This window comes from Bos grunniens, chromosome 9 (genome assembly GCF_055505025.1).
Source record: "Bos grunniens cultivar Pamir isolate PY7600 chromosome 9, Bosgru_T2T1.0, whole genome shotgun sequence".
Classification (NCBI taxonomy): Eukaryota; Metazoa; Chordata; class Mammalia; order Artiodactyla; family Bovidae; genus Bos; species Bos grunniens.
The window spans coordinates 103,744,868-103,763,226 of record NC_141173.1 but is presented as its reverse complement, the minus strand read 5'-3'; the positions used below and the strand labels follow the sequence as shown (position 1 = coordinate 103,763,226).

The 18,359-nt window shown below is 55.5% G+C and overlaps 1 protein-coding gene across 2 annotated transcripts in view; it reads right to left on the bottom strand.

The window, feature by feature from the left end:
- The window catches only part of SMOC2 (SPARC related modular calcium binding 2), a 157,775-nt gene that overhangs the window by 6,639 nt on the left and 132,777 nt on the right, over positions 1-18,359 (bottom strand). For both annotated transcript variants that reach the window (XM_086316720.1, XM_086316721.1), the window contains exons 10-11: positions 2,916-3,015; positions 849-1,123 (exon numbers count right to left, since the gene is read on the bottom strand). In XM_086316720.1, coding sequence (XP_086172846.1) covers positions 849-1,123; positions 2,916-3,015 — 375 coding nt within the window. The remainder of the gene's footprint in view (positions 1-848; positions 1,124-2,915; positions 3,016-18,359) is intronic.

Sequence of the window (18,359 nt, the reverse complement as noted above, 5' to 3'; positions counted from 1 at the left end):
ATTCCTGGGTCAGGAAGATCCCCCGGAGGAGGGCATGGCGACCCACTGCAGTATTCTTGCCTGGAGAATCCCATGGACAGAGGAGCCTGGCGGGCTACAGTCCACGGGGTCACAAGAGTCGAACCCTACTTAGCAACTAAACCACCACCACAGGGTCCAGGGCTTTCCCGTCCCAGTTGAGCTACAAATACAGGGCAGCGAGCAGACCACATCTGCTGATGCTCCAGACTCTGCCCTCAGACTTGCTTTGCGTTTCAAATGTGCTGCAAGTTCGGCAACAGGAAGATGGGATCGTAAGACAGCAGCGGCGGGAGAGGCCCTGTGGACCCCACCCGGCACCAGAGACCAAGGTGTTGGCTGGTGGCCCAGCGCCATGGAACAGCGCTCGGGTTCCGGGGAGAGACTCGCCCAACTGGCAGCACAGCTGAAACTCTGTTTCAACCTTGGAAATGACTGTTTGGAAACAGGAATTATTGAGCTGCTAATAATCAGGCTAAAGGTTTGGTCGGGGGCCATGCATGGGGTCCCCAAATGGCTCCCAGGGGTCCCCACTTTGCTCTTCAGCATCAGAAGGCGGTCACTTGGGGAGGCAGGCTCCCCTCCCCTCCTGAGGACAGAAGAGTTAAGATGCGTCTCCAGACACCTCTGAGCTCTCCCCTTTCCAAGCCGGCTCCCCTCTGACCACTTGCCGACTGTCTGCCAGTGTTTCCACGGGCAGGGGACCTACAGTAAGACCACACATCACACTTGCCCCCACCCTCAGACTGTTGGGACTGTCCCTCTGTCTTAACTCTAGCAGAGGCGTGGACAGTGGGCGGGAGTGGCTGCAAGTGGGGAGAAAGGCTTACTGTGGCGCTTCCTCGTGTCCGCCTTGACCTCCTCTCTGGTCGCGCCCAGGCAGCCCATCAGCTCTTGCAGGGAGATGGACTTGTCGTTATTCACATCGCAGTACTCCACAAACTTCTTCACGCATTTCTTGGGTTTGGACTTCTTCCGAAGAAATCTCTTGAAGGGCTTGATTTCCTTTTTGCCGATGTCCCCGCTGTTGTTTTTATCCAGCAGTTTGAAATACCAGTGGACTACTCGCTCCTCCAGCGTGTGGCTGGGGTCAGGTTCCGAGAGCCTGGAAGACACGTGGGTGGTCAGGACGCCCGCCCTGGTCCTGGTCAGTCCAGAAAGGCACCCCCGCCCGGCTCTGACTTTCCCCGATGGAAGGACCTGCTTGTCACCCTCTCTTTCCTGAGGCATAAGGCTGCCTGGCTTTACCCTTCAATATAATAATGATTTTAAAAAGAAACTTAGAAAAAGAGATCGGGCAAACATTTTCAAGCTGGTTTCAAACTTGCACACGGCACAGTGAGTTTGGACCGGCCGGTCGCATAGCAGGCGTTGGCAGGTCTCAGGACCAAGCCCATGGGCCACCACGCCGGTCACAGGACGCCCATCTGCACTGCCTGCACCGTGAGGCTTTCTACTCCTCTGTGTTCCCGGGCAGGCTATTGATGTCACAGGCAAACTAAAAGGTGAAAATTCACACGTGTCCTAAAGTGGTAACCAGACGTCTTACCCTGGATTGAAAAAGAAAGTTTGGTATTTTAAGATTTAAATTAAAAACTCTTCCAGAAGTTCTGCGTTTAAGGCTGGTCTTGGAAACCCCAATGTTACGACAGGGTTTCTCACTAAGCGGAAGATGCCGGCAGCTGCTAACCCTGGTCCTTGCTTCCTTGGCCGGCTGTCAATCTCTGTGTTCCCATGAGTGTCAAGAGGGAGTCAGACACCAGACATTCCCGGGTATTAGGGCTTTCTGAGACTATTGAGTGTTTCTCAAACTCTCAGAGGACCTTCTAGGATGGAAATTCATTTACTGCTTTCAACTGTAGTCTTACAGAGAAGAGCAATCTTTCTGAAAATATAAGATGTCAATTTGAACTTTGGGTGGTTCCGTACAGTTTAACTTTATATCAGATTCATAGCCCTTCCCTTTATTATTCTCCATTCTGACTCTTAAGCAGAGACAGAGAGAGACAGAGAGAGGAGGACTTTGAGCCAAGGGGACAAAAATCTTAGATCAGCTAGAAGAGATGGAATAATCAAGGTTTGGGGAGGAGGGGAGGAAGGCCAGTGCTCTAAGAAAATACAGACAGTGAGATTCCCAATCAGAAAGTGTGCTTTAAGATAAAGAGACTGATTATCACTAATTAACAGGGGAGAGCCAATGCTTGAGACACCGTGTCCATTAAACACTGGACATAACCCTCCTGTGGGCGGACAGTCACCCACAGACACAGGTCAGCTTCGGGGACTCGACAGCATCTCAGGAAGCGGAGCTCAAAGCCTCAGCCCCAGGACCAAGCGTGTCCGCCGGGCACTCAGGGCAAGCCCCCTGAGGTTCAGAAGTCAGACTCTGAACAGTGATAATACAATTAACACCCCTGAATCACAGCCCTGGAAAGGGCTGAGAGGGCGAATGTTATGTCATATATATTTTACTAAGGAAATCCTATTTTGAGAATTTTAAATCAAACAATTTAATTGAAAGTATTTATAAAATCCAGTCACTAGCTCTGAAACGCCATTCATTCTGAAGCAGGGAGCCCTCTGGGCCGGGTTCTCCCATGCCCCACTCTCCCCTGCCCAGCATCCATGCCCCCCGCCTGATGGAGCCTGGGGAAACCCCAGGGTCTCGGCCTGGTCCCACGCCGGCAACATCCTCACGGGAGGATCTGATTGCATTACAGGAAAACCTGCTAAGCAGACCTCCTCCACACACGAGCGAGGACCTCACGCTTGGGGAGGCGTCTGCTCCGCTCCGGGCCCTGCTGTGCCCACCAAGCCGATGCCCGAGACTGCAGTGGCTGGACTCTGCCCTCCAGGCTCCATCCTAGCCCCCCGCTCTGAGGTCAAGGGCAGCACACCTGCCGGGGGAGGAGGGATCGGAGACCGCGTGGACCATGTCGGTGGACAGCGCGTCCAGCACGCTCGTCAGAAACTCGCGCTTTTTGGCGCCAGGACAACCTGGAAAAAAAACAAGCACAGACACCGTTTGTTTCCCAGAACTCACGGAGCACAGCAGATTTCCCTGTAACGGAGAGAAGGCTGGTTTAGGGTTCAGAAATCGGGGTGTCACTGACACAGTGGTGACGCACACTGATGCCGTGTGCATCAGTGACTTCATCTGAACACCTGCGAGTACGCCGCAGCCCACACATGTTGGTTTTAAACCTCAGCTTCTGAAAACTACAGTCTCTAAGATTTCTTGAATAATTTGTGACACTAACAGATTCCTGGGCATTACCATCTCACTGGTCCCCAAAGCGGCAGCCCCGGGCGGGTGGCATCACCGCCCCGTGACGCAGGAAGCCCCGAGGCTGGGGACCACCCCAGGCCCACACAGCGGAGGGAGGACATGTTGGTGTCTGGTCAGATGAACCTGAGGCTCGCGGCCTTCGGGTAACTCTGCCGTGGAGTTCACCTGAAGCTTGACATTCCACAACACTCTTCACCTACAAGAGGTCACTGAACTGTCCCTAAGCCCCCTGCACCCTCAGCGTTTTGGGAGGAAGACGCAGCTGGGCACGTCTCTCCTGGACTCCGAGAAGCGGGAGGAAACCTCCACACGGATCGGATGGCATGCTGTGTGCAGCAGCCAAGTCACTCAAGACCCACGTGTTTACACAGTCGGAGAGCTGGGGTTTCACAAACCTCCTTTTGACACTTGAGTTTTTGTTATTATTATTCAAGCACATGTTAATTGCCTGTAGCAGGAATCCATTTACGCTGGTTTCCACTTCGTTAAATACACATATCAGAAAACAGATGCGAATCCCTAAGGGTCAGGGGAGGGTGAAAAAAGAGCTGTGTTGTCCCCTATGAATACAATTAGCAAAGTAGATTGTGATCTATAGGGGAAACCCCCAGGGAGAACGTTACTTTCCAAGGAAAAAATAAAATATCACATTAAGCATTCCCTGGGGAGGAAGCAGCCGACTTGCGGCTGGACTTCACCCGCTCCAGGACAGACAGTGCCCTTGGCACAGCATGCCTGGGACGGTCATCTAATGTGGGGACATCGCCCGCTCCAGGACGGGCAGCGCCCTCGGCACAGCGCTGAGCTCCCCCAGAGCAGCCTGCCAACTTCCAAGAGGACAGAGGACAGCAAGCAGGCCTGAGCTCCAGGCTGGCTGCACCGCTGGGGAAGGCAGGGGTGTCCCAGAGGGTGTGCACGGCCCACCCCAGCCCCAGCCTCCCCGGGAATTCCCACACCCCGCTGGCCTGCAGACACCAGAGAGGGATGTGGGCCGGTGTCGGGAAGGCCGAACTGAGGACACTGTTAGGGGCCGGACAGCTCTAAGGACGAGTGATGCGGCCTTTCGTGTGGTGAGTGTGACTTCAGTGGGGATCAACCCCGGTTACATTTGCTGCCAATTTAATCATATCCCCCAAATGAGGTAAAGGTTTTTAATCGGAAAATGAGATATATTCATCATGAAACATAAGACTAATCACATCTAAAAGATTGAGAAGGCTTTAACGCACAGAGCAGTTCACACTGAAAGTTTAATCTACTTCTAAACCAAGAAATATTAGGTCAATGCTGCTATAGCATTATTTTTTTAACCATGGTGTAAATTACAGACTTTGAAGTGCAGGTATCTTTCTGCTCAGGATTATATTTTGCAGCTGAGAGGTCACTTCAGTCCAACAAAAGAATACCTTTCGTGTTTATTTGCAAATACAACGAACTTCACCTGAGTAAAGAAAAGGACAAGATGGTTTAGGCGCCAAGAGAGGGAGCTACTGCTCCCGAGACGATTCCCGCCCACGCTGTGTGGACGAGGACACGAGCTTTAATCTGATCAACTGAGAATCACACACGCGACGTCAACCTGCGATGGGCACCCCGACGACAGTGCTGGGCTTCCTCCACAAGCCCGCGTTCAGACCTGGACGGAGGCCTGGCGCTCGGGGGTGAGCAGCCCTCAGATCCAGCAGACCCCGGCGCACGGGTCCACGTCCTCACCTGGCGTGACGGGGAGATAGACCCAGGGCCTCACACTCTGGGTCCTGCGGCTGCTGGTTCCAGGACAACCCCTCATCAAACAGAAATGGGGGCACCACCTCTGAATACGTGTGCGAACAAATAGGGCCGGGCAGCACCCACTGTGGCCAGCATCCTGGGAAAATAATCCCCACACAGAGGGTGAGATGGCTGGATGGCATCATCGACTCAATGGACATGAGTTTGAGCGAACTCCGGGAGACGGTGAGGGACAGGGAAGCCTGGCGCGCTGCAGTCCATGGGATTGCAGAGTCGGACGCTACTTAGCAACTGGACGACGACGACAATACGTCAGGGTCAGGCGGCGTCGAAGGCTGATAGATCGAGGATGGAGAGGGGGCAAGGGCCGCCTTCACCTCCTGCCTGCACCTCACCCCCCGGCTTTCCCCAGCTCTCCTGAGAGGACACCTCCTCCTGGAAACACAGGGGTCCCAGGCCTGCTCATCCTCCATGATGTTTGTAAAAATGAGAAGAAATCCGAAAGAAAAAATCAGAGCACGCACGATTGAGAAGTGGTTTCTGGTTATATGAGAAGTGCCAGCTGTACCGTGCAATGGACGGGGCCTCCCGAGGAGCCTCAGAGCTGGGGGACAAAGGGAGCCCGGCCCCTGGCCGTCAGGTTTCCCAGGAAGCCCAGAGCAGCCTCCCTTACGCTCGCCCCCTCGGGCCGCGGGCCGCAGCAACCACCGCAGAGCTCCGCGTCCTGCCTGCAGACCACGGGCCATGGCCGGCAGCCTCCCCAGCCCCAGGCCCAGCTCAGTGGGTCGCTCACGTGGAGACAGCGGGTGCCCACCCGAGGGGGCCCGGCCTCCCCCACGGCAGCTCACCTCCCCTCCTTCTGCCCGCAGGGCCTGGCACGGCCCCCAGCGCCCGTAAACCTCATGCTGGGGAAACTGCGGCCGGCGGGCTCTGCGACGGGACTCAGAGTCCCTGTGTATTTGCATCCACACGCAGGACATGGAGCAGGCCCGGAGGGCTCGGGTCGGGGGGCTCAGGGCAGGGACGGCCGCGCACCAGGGCCTTCCACGGAGACCTGGCAGCCCGGTAAAGAGACGCTTGTGTGTTTGGGGAGGGGGGGAACCAGACGGCCCTTCTCCAAGTTGGAAGCAGAAGGGCTGCAACCATTTATTTACACGTTCAAGGCAAAATCCAGCATCCTGCTTGGCTTGGAAACGCTCAGTTGATTTCACTTATCTGTGAAATCCAAGGAAAATACTTGGCACCCTGTTGGAGTCCTGTGCAGACACTCGGGTTCTAATCCCGGCCTGACCCGCGTGAGCGGGCGGCCCCATCCCAGCCTCAGTGCCCGGGCCTAGCGAGCTCCTCAGCAGCGAGCTGCTGGCCGCTGCTCCCAGACTCCAGGCGCCGCGTGGCCCCAGGGAACCTGGTTCATAGCTGATGCCTTAAAAACTATTTGACTTGTTAACTCTTAAAATGAATGCTTTCTGCCCTATAAGACATCTTTCTTTTAAAAAGTAGACGTTTTTGGTGTAGAAATTACTGACTTCAGCAACTTGACTGTTTCATCCTTTCCCTTTTTCTTGCAAATACAGATGGAAACATTTTCAGGGCTGAGACCTCGACCACGCTGGGAAACTCCACTCCACGTGGTAATTGGCATCTGCTTCTCTCCCGTGACCCAGCACACTCAGGATGGCCCTCGAAAGGAAAGCCAACACCAAGACAGGGAAGGCGGGGTGGCGATGTCCTCGGTGGGTGGTATTGTACGCAGTACACAGCGCTGGCCCGTGTCAGCCAACACCGATGCCCAACTGAGGTCTGCGCGTTGCCCAGCAGGTGAGGACGGGGGGCTGTGGGTCAGGGAAAGCAGGGCTGAGGGTCCACTGCTGACCGGGTGACAAGGTGGGGTGAAGGGTCAGGGGACAGTGACAGCCATCAGTCGGGCTTTAAAGCATCCAGCACCGAGCGGTCTTAAAAGCTTCATCTGGCTGGTTTATCATTTCAAATGCCTATGGAACTAACACAGGTGAGGAATAACATGAAGAGGAAGTAAGCACCCTCTCTCTGGCCTTTGGGGCCCTCTGGGGAGCTGTGCGTCCCTCTGAGGAGCTGTGTGCGCCTCTGGGGAGCTATGTGTGTCCCTCTGGGGAGCTGTGTGCGCCTCTGGGGAGCGGTGTGCGCATCTGAGGAGCTGTGTGTGCCTCTGGGGAGCTGTGTGGGTCCCTCTGGAGAGCTGTGTGCGCATCTAGGGAGCTGTGTGCGCATCTGGGGAGCTGTGTGCGCCTCTGGGGAGTGGTGTGTGCATCTGAGGAGCTGTGTGCGCCTCTGGGGAGCTGTGTGGGTCCCTCTGGAGAGCTGTGTGCGCATCTAGGGAGCTGTGTGCGCATCTGAGGAGCTGTGTGCGCCTCTGGGGAGCTGTGTGTGCCTCTGGGGAGCTGTGTGGGTCCCTCTGGAGAGCTGTGTGCACATCTAGGGAGCTGTGTGCGCATCTGAGGAGCTGTGTGCGCATCTGAGGAGCTGTGTGCGCCTCTGGGGAGCGGTGTGCGCATCTGAGGAGCTGTGTGCGCCTCTGAGGAGCTCTGTGGGTCCCTCTGGGGAGCTGTGTGCGCATCTGAGGAGCTGCGTGCGCCTCTGGGGAGCTGTGTGCGCCTGCACACGTGTTCATCCCACTGCAAGCAACTACTGCCCTGCTCACAGTTTTAACTCCTCAAGTTTTGGAAGTCTGGCTTCTCCCAAACTTTTAAGAATTTATCACACAAATTTTCCGGGAAGTCTAGTTTTGTGCGATTTCCCAGAGTGACATGAGCACATCTGACCTGCAGGGTGGGGGTCAGAAGCGAGAGCCGCCATCTGCTTCCTCCAAGGTTGTGAGAGACCGGGATTGTCACACCTGTTCCTCTAGAAACGAGACGCCGAACAGTGGATTAAATCCACTCTTGCCTGAAGACTAACACAACCTACAAATTGCTAACCTACGTGAATTTTCAGTTCAGTCGCTCAGTCGTGTCCGACTCTTTGCGACCCCATGGACGGCAGCACGCCAGGCCTCCCTGTCCACCAACTCCCAGAGTTTACTCAAACTCATGGCCATCGAGTCGGTGATGCCATCCAGCCATCTCATCCTATCTGTTGTCCCCTTCTCCTCCTGCCTTCAGTCTGCAGTAAATCTCTTTATTTCATGTACAATATTTTGGACTGCATAAATGCAGCTGCGTGGTTCGTAATTTCTCTCTCAATCACCTTTACCTGGAAGTGAGTGCAGTGAGTGCAAGCACAGGCCGAGTCATGCTGCTCTTTTTTCCTGCGTGTTCCTGGCAGGGAGGGGGAACTGCGACGAGCTCCCTGCACAAACCACGTCCGCCAGGGCCGGAAAGTCACCTCCGTGCCCGTGTGCAGAGCGTGTGCAGAGGAGGCGGGTTTGTTCCCCAGAGGGAGGCTCCTCCTGCAGATGAGCAGGCGAAAGTGAGGCATCAAATAAGACCACCCTTGGCTGGTCAGTTACAGAAGTGGGAAATAGAATGGCAGGACCTTACAGTTTAACTCACAGCAGAGCAGTGACGGCCCGGAGCATGAGGGCCTGGGCTCTCCGCTCCATACCTTCCGACAGCACAGCCTCTGAGGTCTGCCCTGACCTCCACCCGCCCTCGCGCCACAGCCCCGCGTCCATTCGGCCGGAACACCAGGCTCCTTCCTAGTCCAGGCTCTCCTCAGCCACACGTGGAGCTGGCGTGCTGTCTCCCATGCGCTGACGTGACCCAAACACGCACAACACACCCATCTCAGGCCCTGGGGCCCCGGCATCCCACATGGGGCCCCAGGGTCCACACAATGGGTCCCCACACCTGGAGTTCCTGCAACTTCACTGACCTCACTTCCCACCCCCACAGTCCCACTTCAGGACAACCTGCCTTAATTTAGTAAGTGCCTTTTTCTTAATTTTTAAATTTATATGCAGTTCAAACGTTAAAAACATTAAACAAAAGTAATCAGAAAAGTTCTTAAAGCACGTTTAAAATGCATCTGCAGCTAATAAAAAGTACAAAAAACATCTTTATAAACATCCCCGCCATCTGGGAATTGAGTGTCACGGTCGAGATGACGGCGTTCGGACTTCCCTGGTGGTCGAGTGGTTAGGAGCCTGCCTGCCAGTGTGAGGGCCACGGGCTCCATCCCCGGTCCAGGAGGGTTCAGTCTGCTGCAGAGCAACCAAGCCTGTCCTCTGCAGCCAGAGACACCGCCGCAATGAGAACTCAGCACCGCAACCAGAGAGGAGCCCCTGCTCACCACAGCGCGAGAAAGCTGGGGGGCAGCAACGAAGACCCAGCGCAGCCAAAGATGAACAAACAGCAGGATTTACGAAAAAAGAAGACGACAGTGTGGAACCAGGAGGCCCCCGCACTGCAGGAGAGACATAATCAGGACGCCTCCTCATACGTTTTTGGGCTTCCCTGGTGGCTCAGTGGTAAAGAATCTGCCTGCAATGCGGGAGACCTGGGTTGGATCCCTGGGTCAGGAAGATCCCCTGGAGGAGGGCCTGGCAACCCACTCCAGTATTCTTGTCTGGAGAATCCCATGGACAGAGGAGCCTGGCGGGCTGCAGTCCATGGGGTCACAAAGAGTCAGACACAACTGAGTGACTGAGCACTCACATACACACACACACACACACACACACACATTCACACTTTAGGACACCTATGTGGGACACAGTGAGTAAGTTCATTCTCACAAAAGGCCCAAAGCAAAAGCACAAAAGTTTCCAACCTTAAGATTAAAAGCAAAATCACTACTCCTGTGTATTAGCTCTGGCTTTTTACCTTTTCTAATATTTACAATTTTATATATTTATTTTCATATTTTCTACACACTTTTTCATCCTAAACAAAGAGGATTTTAGGCTTGAGGCCGTGCTTTGATTACTTAACATTCAATAATGCACTGGTGAACATCAGAGCTTGGCTAAAGTCCACGCCTAAGGGCCCCGGGCAGTTATTCTCCTGGAGAGGAATAACTTGGTCAGAGGAAGTCGGGCTCGGGGAGTCCTCCTCCTGGTGCTCTCATGCCTGAGGCTCCTGGGGCCGGGCGCGCCGCACTCGGGCCTGTGGTTTAGTTCTCCTTTGGGTGGGTCAGCTGAGCCCAGCACGTGCGCCAGGAGTTGGCACCAGCTGATACGTTCAGTGGGATATGTACTCGAGAGACGGGGTGTGTCCCCGCGCCCCCTACACTCCTCAGGGACAACAGCACATCCTCAAACACTTGTGCGATAACCGTTAGCCATACCTCCTGTGAAAAGCAGCACTTTTACCCTCAAGGAGCTTATAAATAAAGCAGTGGTGATGAGAGGAGGGCTGATGATGACAGAAGTAGGAATCCGCTCGGGGGAGGCACCGGCTTTCCTCGGCTGCCACGCTGGGACTGTCCCCAGGGAGCTACGAACCGGGAGCCTTTGAGGACACACGTGCCCATGATGAGGTGTCCTGACCTGCAGACGCCCTTCCCAGGATGAGGGTCACCGGTGATGGCTCCCGATCCACTGGCTTCATCCTCCCCTCCCTGTCTCTCCTGAGCACACTGTCTTGAATGATCCCTGACCGTGAAACAGGTATGTGGAGCATCTTAAAGACCACAGAGGAGGAGTCAGCAGTGACTGTCTTCTCTCGAAGCCTGGAACACTGGCCCTTCTTCCCATCCTTGCTCCAGCACCAGACATGACATGAGGCTGTGTGGGCACCTCCCCCCACTCAACTCGACGAGACAGACCGCGTGGCCACGGTGGGGACAGAGCATGTCCTTACCAGAGAGGAGGCTCCTGAGGAGACGTGGCCGGGTCCACGTGGTGCTGACCACCCTCTGGAGGGGCTCTGACCGCCAGGCTCAGCTCAGTGCCCCAGCGTCTCTCAGAGAAGTGCGGTCACCGTGCCCGGGAATCGCGTGTGTCTACTCACGACTCAGGAGAGACTGGCGATGCTGTGCTGGGTACAGAAGCGTCGCTTCCCGCTTTTGGACACACGCATTTCTTTACTCACTGCCTGCTCTCCACCAAGGGACCCAGCGGTGCAGGCAGGTGTTGCTGAGAGCAGTTCTGAACTATTCCCTGAGACAACGGCCACCTTCCTGTGGGGGCTGAGCCAGGGCTGCCCCTGGAAGGACAGCTGCTGATTGGCAAGTGTTCTAGGTCTGGGAACGCAGTGACAGTGACAAGGTTCTTACTGCAGCCCCAGGGATGACAGCCATGTGCCTGGTGGGCATGCACGTGGCACCACCCAGAGCAGCATCTGCCCCAGGCCCGGGGGATCTACGGTGACATCCTGTGAATGAGGATGGAATCTCGGCTGCATGAGCAGACAGAAGCCTGGCTGATCCAGGCGACCCAGGGGTACAGGGATGTCTCTACCCCAGGAGCTCTGCATGAAGACAGCAGCGGACGCAGCGCCCCTCACCCCACAGCCCAGCACCCGCCCGGCCTGGCCAGAGGAAGGAGCGAGAGGCCAGCCTGGGCCCGGTGACCTGCAGGCCACGAGGCCCGGAGCCAGCCTGGGCGTCTGGACTCGGGCCGGGTGCTTTCTTCCTGCCTCCCCTCCAGGGGAGAAAGCTTCCTTCCCAGACTCCGTTTCATCTCCCTTCCACGCCTTGCTCTGCAGCTCAGCCCTGTCACACCCTGTATGAGGAACTGAAGCAAGAGCCGGGCTAAGCAACCACGTAGACGGCCTGCGTGTTCTCACACCACAAACCCGTAAAACGCCCTTCATCTCCGCCATGAAAAATAAGCCTCTGCTCTACGACGTGCTTGTAAATTACACTTTAAAGCACCTTGATTGGATTTCAAGTGAGGTCTCCTTTTGCTACGCTTTTAAAATATTAAGAGTGAGCCAGTGTTTTCATAGCCACCCCGGAGCATTCAATCAAAGGCGATTTCTGCCGCCTCCCCGCCACTCAGTGCCTGGGTCTCTGCAGCAGAGACGGAGCCTGGGCTCAGAGGTCCGCACCCTGCCCTTCACGTCCGAGGCTCTGCGCCTGCCCTGGCTTCCCTCCCTTCCTTCTGCCAGGTCATACCCCCCATCACAGCAAAGCCTGCTGAGGAGGGGGAGGGGGGAGGAGAGGGGGAAGGAGGGAGGGGAGGGGAGGGGGACGGGGAGGGAAGAGGGACGATGAGGAAGGGAAGGAGAAAGCAAGGGACAGGGACACGCACAGAGTGTGAGAGAACTCCGCCACGCAACAACAGTAACCGCAAAACGGCGTGATGGTCCACAGTGGAGTCGAGGAAACAGGAGGTGAAGGGCATGGCCAAGGATGCCCAGTGACCCACCAGCCAGTCTCTGGGCCCCCTGGGTTTTAGTCACCAAATGCACGGGGCGATCACCTCCTCGGAGCCCCAACACAGAAGCAAAGCTCGTGAGATGGCAGAGTGGGGCTGTGTGCTGCCTGGGAGGGGAGTGGGCCGGGGCCGCCCCGCTCACAGTCCCAGCCCCCCAGCCCTGCAGCAGGCAGCAAACGGAACAGGGACCTGCGCCATCTCTGCACCCTTGTGATTCGGGGGGAAATTTAAACCAGGCATGAGGGATAAGTGGTAGACGCCACCCCACCTCCGGTTGAGTGCTCTCTTCAGCCGCTGTGCCAGTCACGGGCCTGCAGACTCTGCTCTGCCGAGGCAGAAAGTGGATGCCTCCAGGAATCTGCTCGAAAATCTGCATCTCAGGACCAAGTCAAGTCCCAGCTTCAATCAGTTTCAATGCAAAGGCCAGCGTGAACCTTCACAGATAAACAGAGTAAGAAAAGCTGCCTCAATGATTTTTCTGGCTCTTCCCTACAGAATGGAAGCAGTTATGTCCTTGGCAGAATGTGGGCAAGTCACCAAAGGCTGGGTCTTGCAGAAGCAGAAGGTCAGGTCACATTTGGGAAGTGACTCAAGCAACATGTCTTGGGTTTTGTTTTGTTTTGTTTTGTTTTTTCTCTATGTCCAGACCTGTCACTCAGAGCCAAAAATGGTGAATTCAGTCGACAATTTGATGAATGAGGCTAGAAACTACAGCTGAATATGAACAAAGAAAACTCTGCACTGAAAGCTCCCGCTTCTGCAACCTCTCCAGGGTGAGGGTGTTAAGCCCCCTGGACCCCACGGCCGGCCCGCCGGGTCTAGCCGGGTCCAGCTCAGAGTACACGTTCGTGAACAAAGCACATGAGGGTCATCTTCTCCTTTAAAAAACAAGTTTGCCTCTTCCTCGTATCACTTAACTCTTTGCCTGAATTTCAAATTCTTCTCTTTGTTTGAGTCACAAATAGCCTGACAACATTCCAGACTTCAGAGCTGTTATGAGGTTAGTGACCGAAACATTACAGACCCCACATGATTCGCTGCCCGACCCTGCACTGTCTTCCCAGGTGCGGCTCGGGCCACGCTGACCGCAACCGTCCCCCCGACGGAGATTCGCCACTTTGCTCACCAGCCCTGCGGCTCTAAGTCCGACCTCTGCTTCACTCTCTGTGCCCAGGGCCCCCCCACGCCCACCCCAGCCCTCTAAAGCCTCAAGTTGCCCTGCACGCCAGAAGCCTCAGCCTTCCTCCAAGCACCTGGCAACAGCAAAGATGGACTGTAACGCAAGATGAAGCTGCTTGAGCGCCACTCCCACAGGGCGCTTAAAAGCATCCTCCGCCCACGTCTGACTCCTTGACCGGCGCTGTTTGAAACTATGGCCCCAGCAGCCCGGGGTTTCCTGGCTTCACAGAGTGTGATGAAGCTGGATCTCGGCAGTGAACAGAGTCCAAAGAGGTCTGCGCTTACGCTTGTATTTCCATCAGAAAATGTGTAATGATGTCCTTCAAAGGAGCATCATTTCTCTTGGGACTAAAGCCCCCTAGGCATCCATGTGGACCGTCCCAGAGGGGCCAGTGGGCTGGGTCAGCAGAAGCTGGTGGAGCTGGAAGTCCCTGTCGCGGCGGCGGGGGGCAGGAGCCGGACCGGCAGGGGCTTCACTGATGCTCCCCCTCAGTGAGCAGAGAAGAGAAGTGAGTCTCAGGTTTGCCCAGCTGCGTCGGGGCCACTGGGTCACGTATCATGTGGACAAACTTGCCAGAGGGTCCTGGTGGGAGGCAGTGCCCCAGTGAGGGCTGCATCCTCGGATCCACGCGTCCTCAGGGGCCCAGGGCTCGGTGCCAATGTCCACTCCACGGAGCTCTGCTCTCACATCAGGATACGCGTTCATGGAACAAATGCCTGGACTTATTCTCGCATACCTTGTGGAACAATTTGGAGCGAAAGCCCTGGGATTTCTCACCAGAAACTGTCTGTTGAACCTGTGAACATTCTATGTGGAAGATTCTTGCTTTCAAAGCTGCCTTAAAACAGATGAATTCACACCTTTACCTGTGTTAGCCGCTCAGTCGTGTCTGACTCTGTGACCCCATGGACTGCAGCCCACCAGGCTCCTCCAAAAACAGAGGGTGGGGATGGGGGGTTAACACAAAACACCAATGAAGATACAGAATGAGGCTTATAAAGCGAAAGGCTGGCATGGGGGCTGGAAGCCCCTCGAGCACCAAGGTGCCCCTGAAAGGCAGCCCGGGGATGCAGTGGTCTGCAGGGCTCTGTGCTCCAGAACCCCGCTCATAGAACTCCAGCCCCCACGGGACCACGTTCAGCTCTGCCCAGGAGGAAGCCCCTCTGAGTGACCCCACCACCGCCGAGAGCCCGGACACCGTCGGAAGAGCAGGGTCACATCCTCCGTGGAGACTCACCACGGCCTGTGCCGCAGGGAGATGGCACTGCGGTCTGAAATATAGACCCTCCCTGCAGGAGCCCGCCGGGCACCGCCTCCTTGGTCCCCTGGGAGCCCACCGGGCACCGCCTCCTTTGTCCCCTGGGATCCCGCTAGGCACAGCCTCCTCGGTCCCCACGGGAGCCCCCTGGGTGCCGCCCCCTTGGTCCCAGGCACTGGACTGGCCCTCCTCTGCCATTAGCTACAACATGAATGATTTTGGAGGGCATTACTCTCAGTGAAATAAGCCAGACAGAGAAGTCAAATAGCATACGGTTTCACTCATATGTGAAATCCAGAAAGCAAACAACCAAACAAAATAAATGAATAAATAAAAACCAACCCCCAGATACAGAGAACAGGCTGGGGAAGGGAAGGTGTTGGGGGGGGGAACAGGTAAAGGGGTCACCCGTTTGGTGACTGGTGGAAACCCCACTTTGGTGGGAGATCAAGGCCGTGCAGACAGAAGTAGAAATACTGTGTTGTGCACATGAAGCTTCCATGATTTGATTATCCAGTGGGGACTCTTGATTTTTTTTCTTAAATTAAAAAAAAAATTAAATCACAATCATTTTTTGGTGAGCGCTAACTACAGGAGATGCCCATTACAACCTGGGCAGGAAGGGGTAGCATTCAGTGACCTGCCGCCCACCCGGTGGCCTACAGGGTCCCTGAGAGGAATGTCCCGTGAAGGTGGCTGAGCTCCACCCTCAGAAGACCTGGGAGGCGGCAGTGTGCATCAGCCCTTTTCTCTGACGAGCAGACTAAGACTCGGAAGGGAGGACAGACTGCTGGACAGTGGCCACGCCAGGCTCCCCAAATCCAGGTGTGTGAGGGCGGTGTGTCCACCTCCTGGCACCCCCGGTCTATGTCACGGCGCATCTGCACCCAGCACTTACCAAGGACACCGACCTGGGCTCACCTGCCCGTCATCTCTGAGATGTAGGAGTTTGTCCCAGAAATGAAGAAACAGGCAAAATGCTTTTCAGACCTCTCTAGGAAGGAGGCAAGTCTGCCATGGTTTCTCAAGTTTTCAAATATCAAGAGATTTCGTATATACACACCTCTCCACATTCAAATGATTACCTGCAAACTTACCCAGGTTTATTCTCCAGCTCATCCACAGCCCTGCTCTTTCTGGGCAGAAGAAATGGAAAGGAACCTGGCCATGGAGAAGGATGAAGGCATTTTCGTTCACATTCTTCGGAGAGAAGTGGGGACTTGAGTGGCTTGTTCCCTCTCTTACACAAACTCCTAATGGTTGGAGCAACCTCTGTTCCCAGGGGATGTGGATCCAACTGGACCCGACCTCCCAGGCTCCACCTCTGACCGCCTGTTGCGTCTCCCCAGGTGACAGAGGTCAGTGGACCTGCCTCTGGTTCCAAGGCTGCAGGAAGAAGGCGTCAGTGGACGGATGAGAGTGCCTCTAGGGAGCTCCCTGAGGAAGGGCCGTAAGCGCCTGTCTTCGGTTTTCTTGTTTCCTAAAAACCTTTGCAGTGACGTGCCTGATGAGGACTTGAATGCGCTCAGGGTGAGCTTAGAGAGAGCTCATGGAGGAGGTCGTCCCTAACAAGCTGGAGACAGGGGTCTAAAAACCACAATTCAAAGGGAAGGGGGGATCCTTCAAGAAAGGTCACACGCATGCTTCTCACTTGGATCTGCAGTCGCTGACTGTAACTGGAAATCCCATCCTCCTTAGAAAAGTATGACAATATGATTTAATATGAAAACAAAACCACAGAACCCGCATCCACCTCTTCCTGGAATAGAAGCTCTTCCAAACAGGCTCTTAGGCTTATTTATCACGCAGCTCTTCTGCCTGGTGCCCAAGGTGCTCCTTCTCCCTGAAATAGCATCCGTTCTCTGCCCACTTGTGTCTTACCCTTCCTGACAATTCATCTCAAACCCACTTTTCCAGGAACACGCACTGCAGGGCCTGGCGGGCATGGACCTTCTTCTCCTCCGACCTCCCGACCACACCATCAGCCTCCTGTTCCTGAGCCGAGTTCAGGGCCCGACGCTCTCACGCGTCATCTCCAGGGCTTGTGGGGGGTTGGATGGGACTCGAGTGCTTGTCTCAAGGCCCTGCCACACACCCCTTGGTGTCGGGCCAATCGCACAGGTCTCCGCACCCAGGGAGCCTGCTGTCTACCCCACGCTGCCCCCTCCCACGACAGCACAGGCTCTCAGCAGCTGGGGGGCCTCTGAACCGAGGCAGGGCCGAGCCCTCCAGTCCTTGCCTGTCAGGATGTGATCATGCGGAGTGACTGTCAGCGTCCTTGACTTCTTCACGTGTCGGTGGCATTGTCAGGAAGACACAGGCTCTTCCTTCTCGATGTCCTGCCCACAAACTGTGATACGAGCAGCCCCCCTGGGGAAGCCTGTGTTCCTGTGACCTCACCACGGTCTCAGCCCACACCGCACACCTTCACACACACGTGTGTGGGGTCAGCAGGGCACAGCCGTGCAGACGAAAGGCACCCTGTGGTTATATTTATGGGGGGCAGGCATTGACAACCCCAGGAAGATGGCAAAGTACATGCCCTACATCAGAATAAAATTAGATTTAATAAATGAGAGAGACATCAACACCCAGAAAAAATGGGGGTGAAGCAGACAGTGGAGCGTGAGGGCAAGTTCCACCTCAGTGCCTTTGGTGTGGACTAGCCACCACGGGGAGAGAAAGCCAATCAGAAGAAAAAGCCAGCGTGGACGGAACAGGACTGATGGGCCGGAGGTCACGGCCACTTCTCGATACTGAAACTGGAGAGAGCCTGTCTCCAGGCCCCAAGCACAGCAGTGCAGGGGCTGACAACACGGCACCGCGTCTCGGCAGACAAGTCTGCAAGGGCTCTGTTTGTAAGGTCTGCCAGTGTCGGCCTGGGGCACAGCCTGAAGTGGGCAGAGGCGTCTCGGCAGCGGGGCAGCCCGTGGTCTGTACACACGCGCCTCCAGCTAATCCGAAGTGAAGGCTCCAGAAGACCAAGCGTGGGGACAAGTCTCTCGTGCAAGGTGTGTGCGTTTTTCTTAGATTTTGACGAAGACTGAGCTCCTCCCAGACACTGGGGGCCCGGAGTGTATCTCTCCTTGGAGACTGGTTACACAAGAAGCCATCTGCCTTGAGAATCACATAAACTGAGAAGCCTCATGATAACACGGACCAGAGAGAAGAAGGCCCCTTCTACGGAGGCAGGGGCCAGCTTCTCCTCCAGAGGCAGCTGGCTCCCTGCACACACAGAGACCTGGGCAAGAAGACCCTGCATCTCGGGGGCCATACTGTCAGCCTAACAAGGATTTTTAAGCAGGTGCAGCCCGAGTCTCCTTCAGCCATCGTCTTTGGAGAGACCCCTGATTCAGAGGGACATGGACCTTCCAGGATAAAAAGGCTGGAAAATGTGTGCTTGCGTATCTGCTGAAGGCAAGCGGCTCTGAACGTTTGCTAACCATACACCAATAAGTGATCGCTCACAGTCGTAAAGGGCTGACCCGGAGCCTGTCTTTGGGGTGATGATTAGAGAGTAGGGACCTTGCCATCTATGGCTCAAGTGATGCAAGACTTTGCAGCTAACAGAGGTGAGACCCGAGTG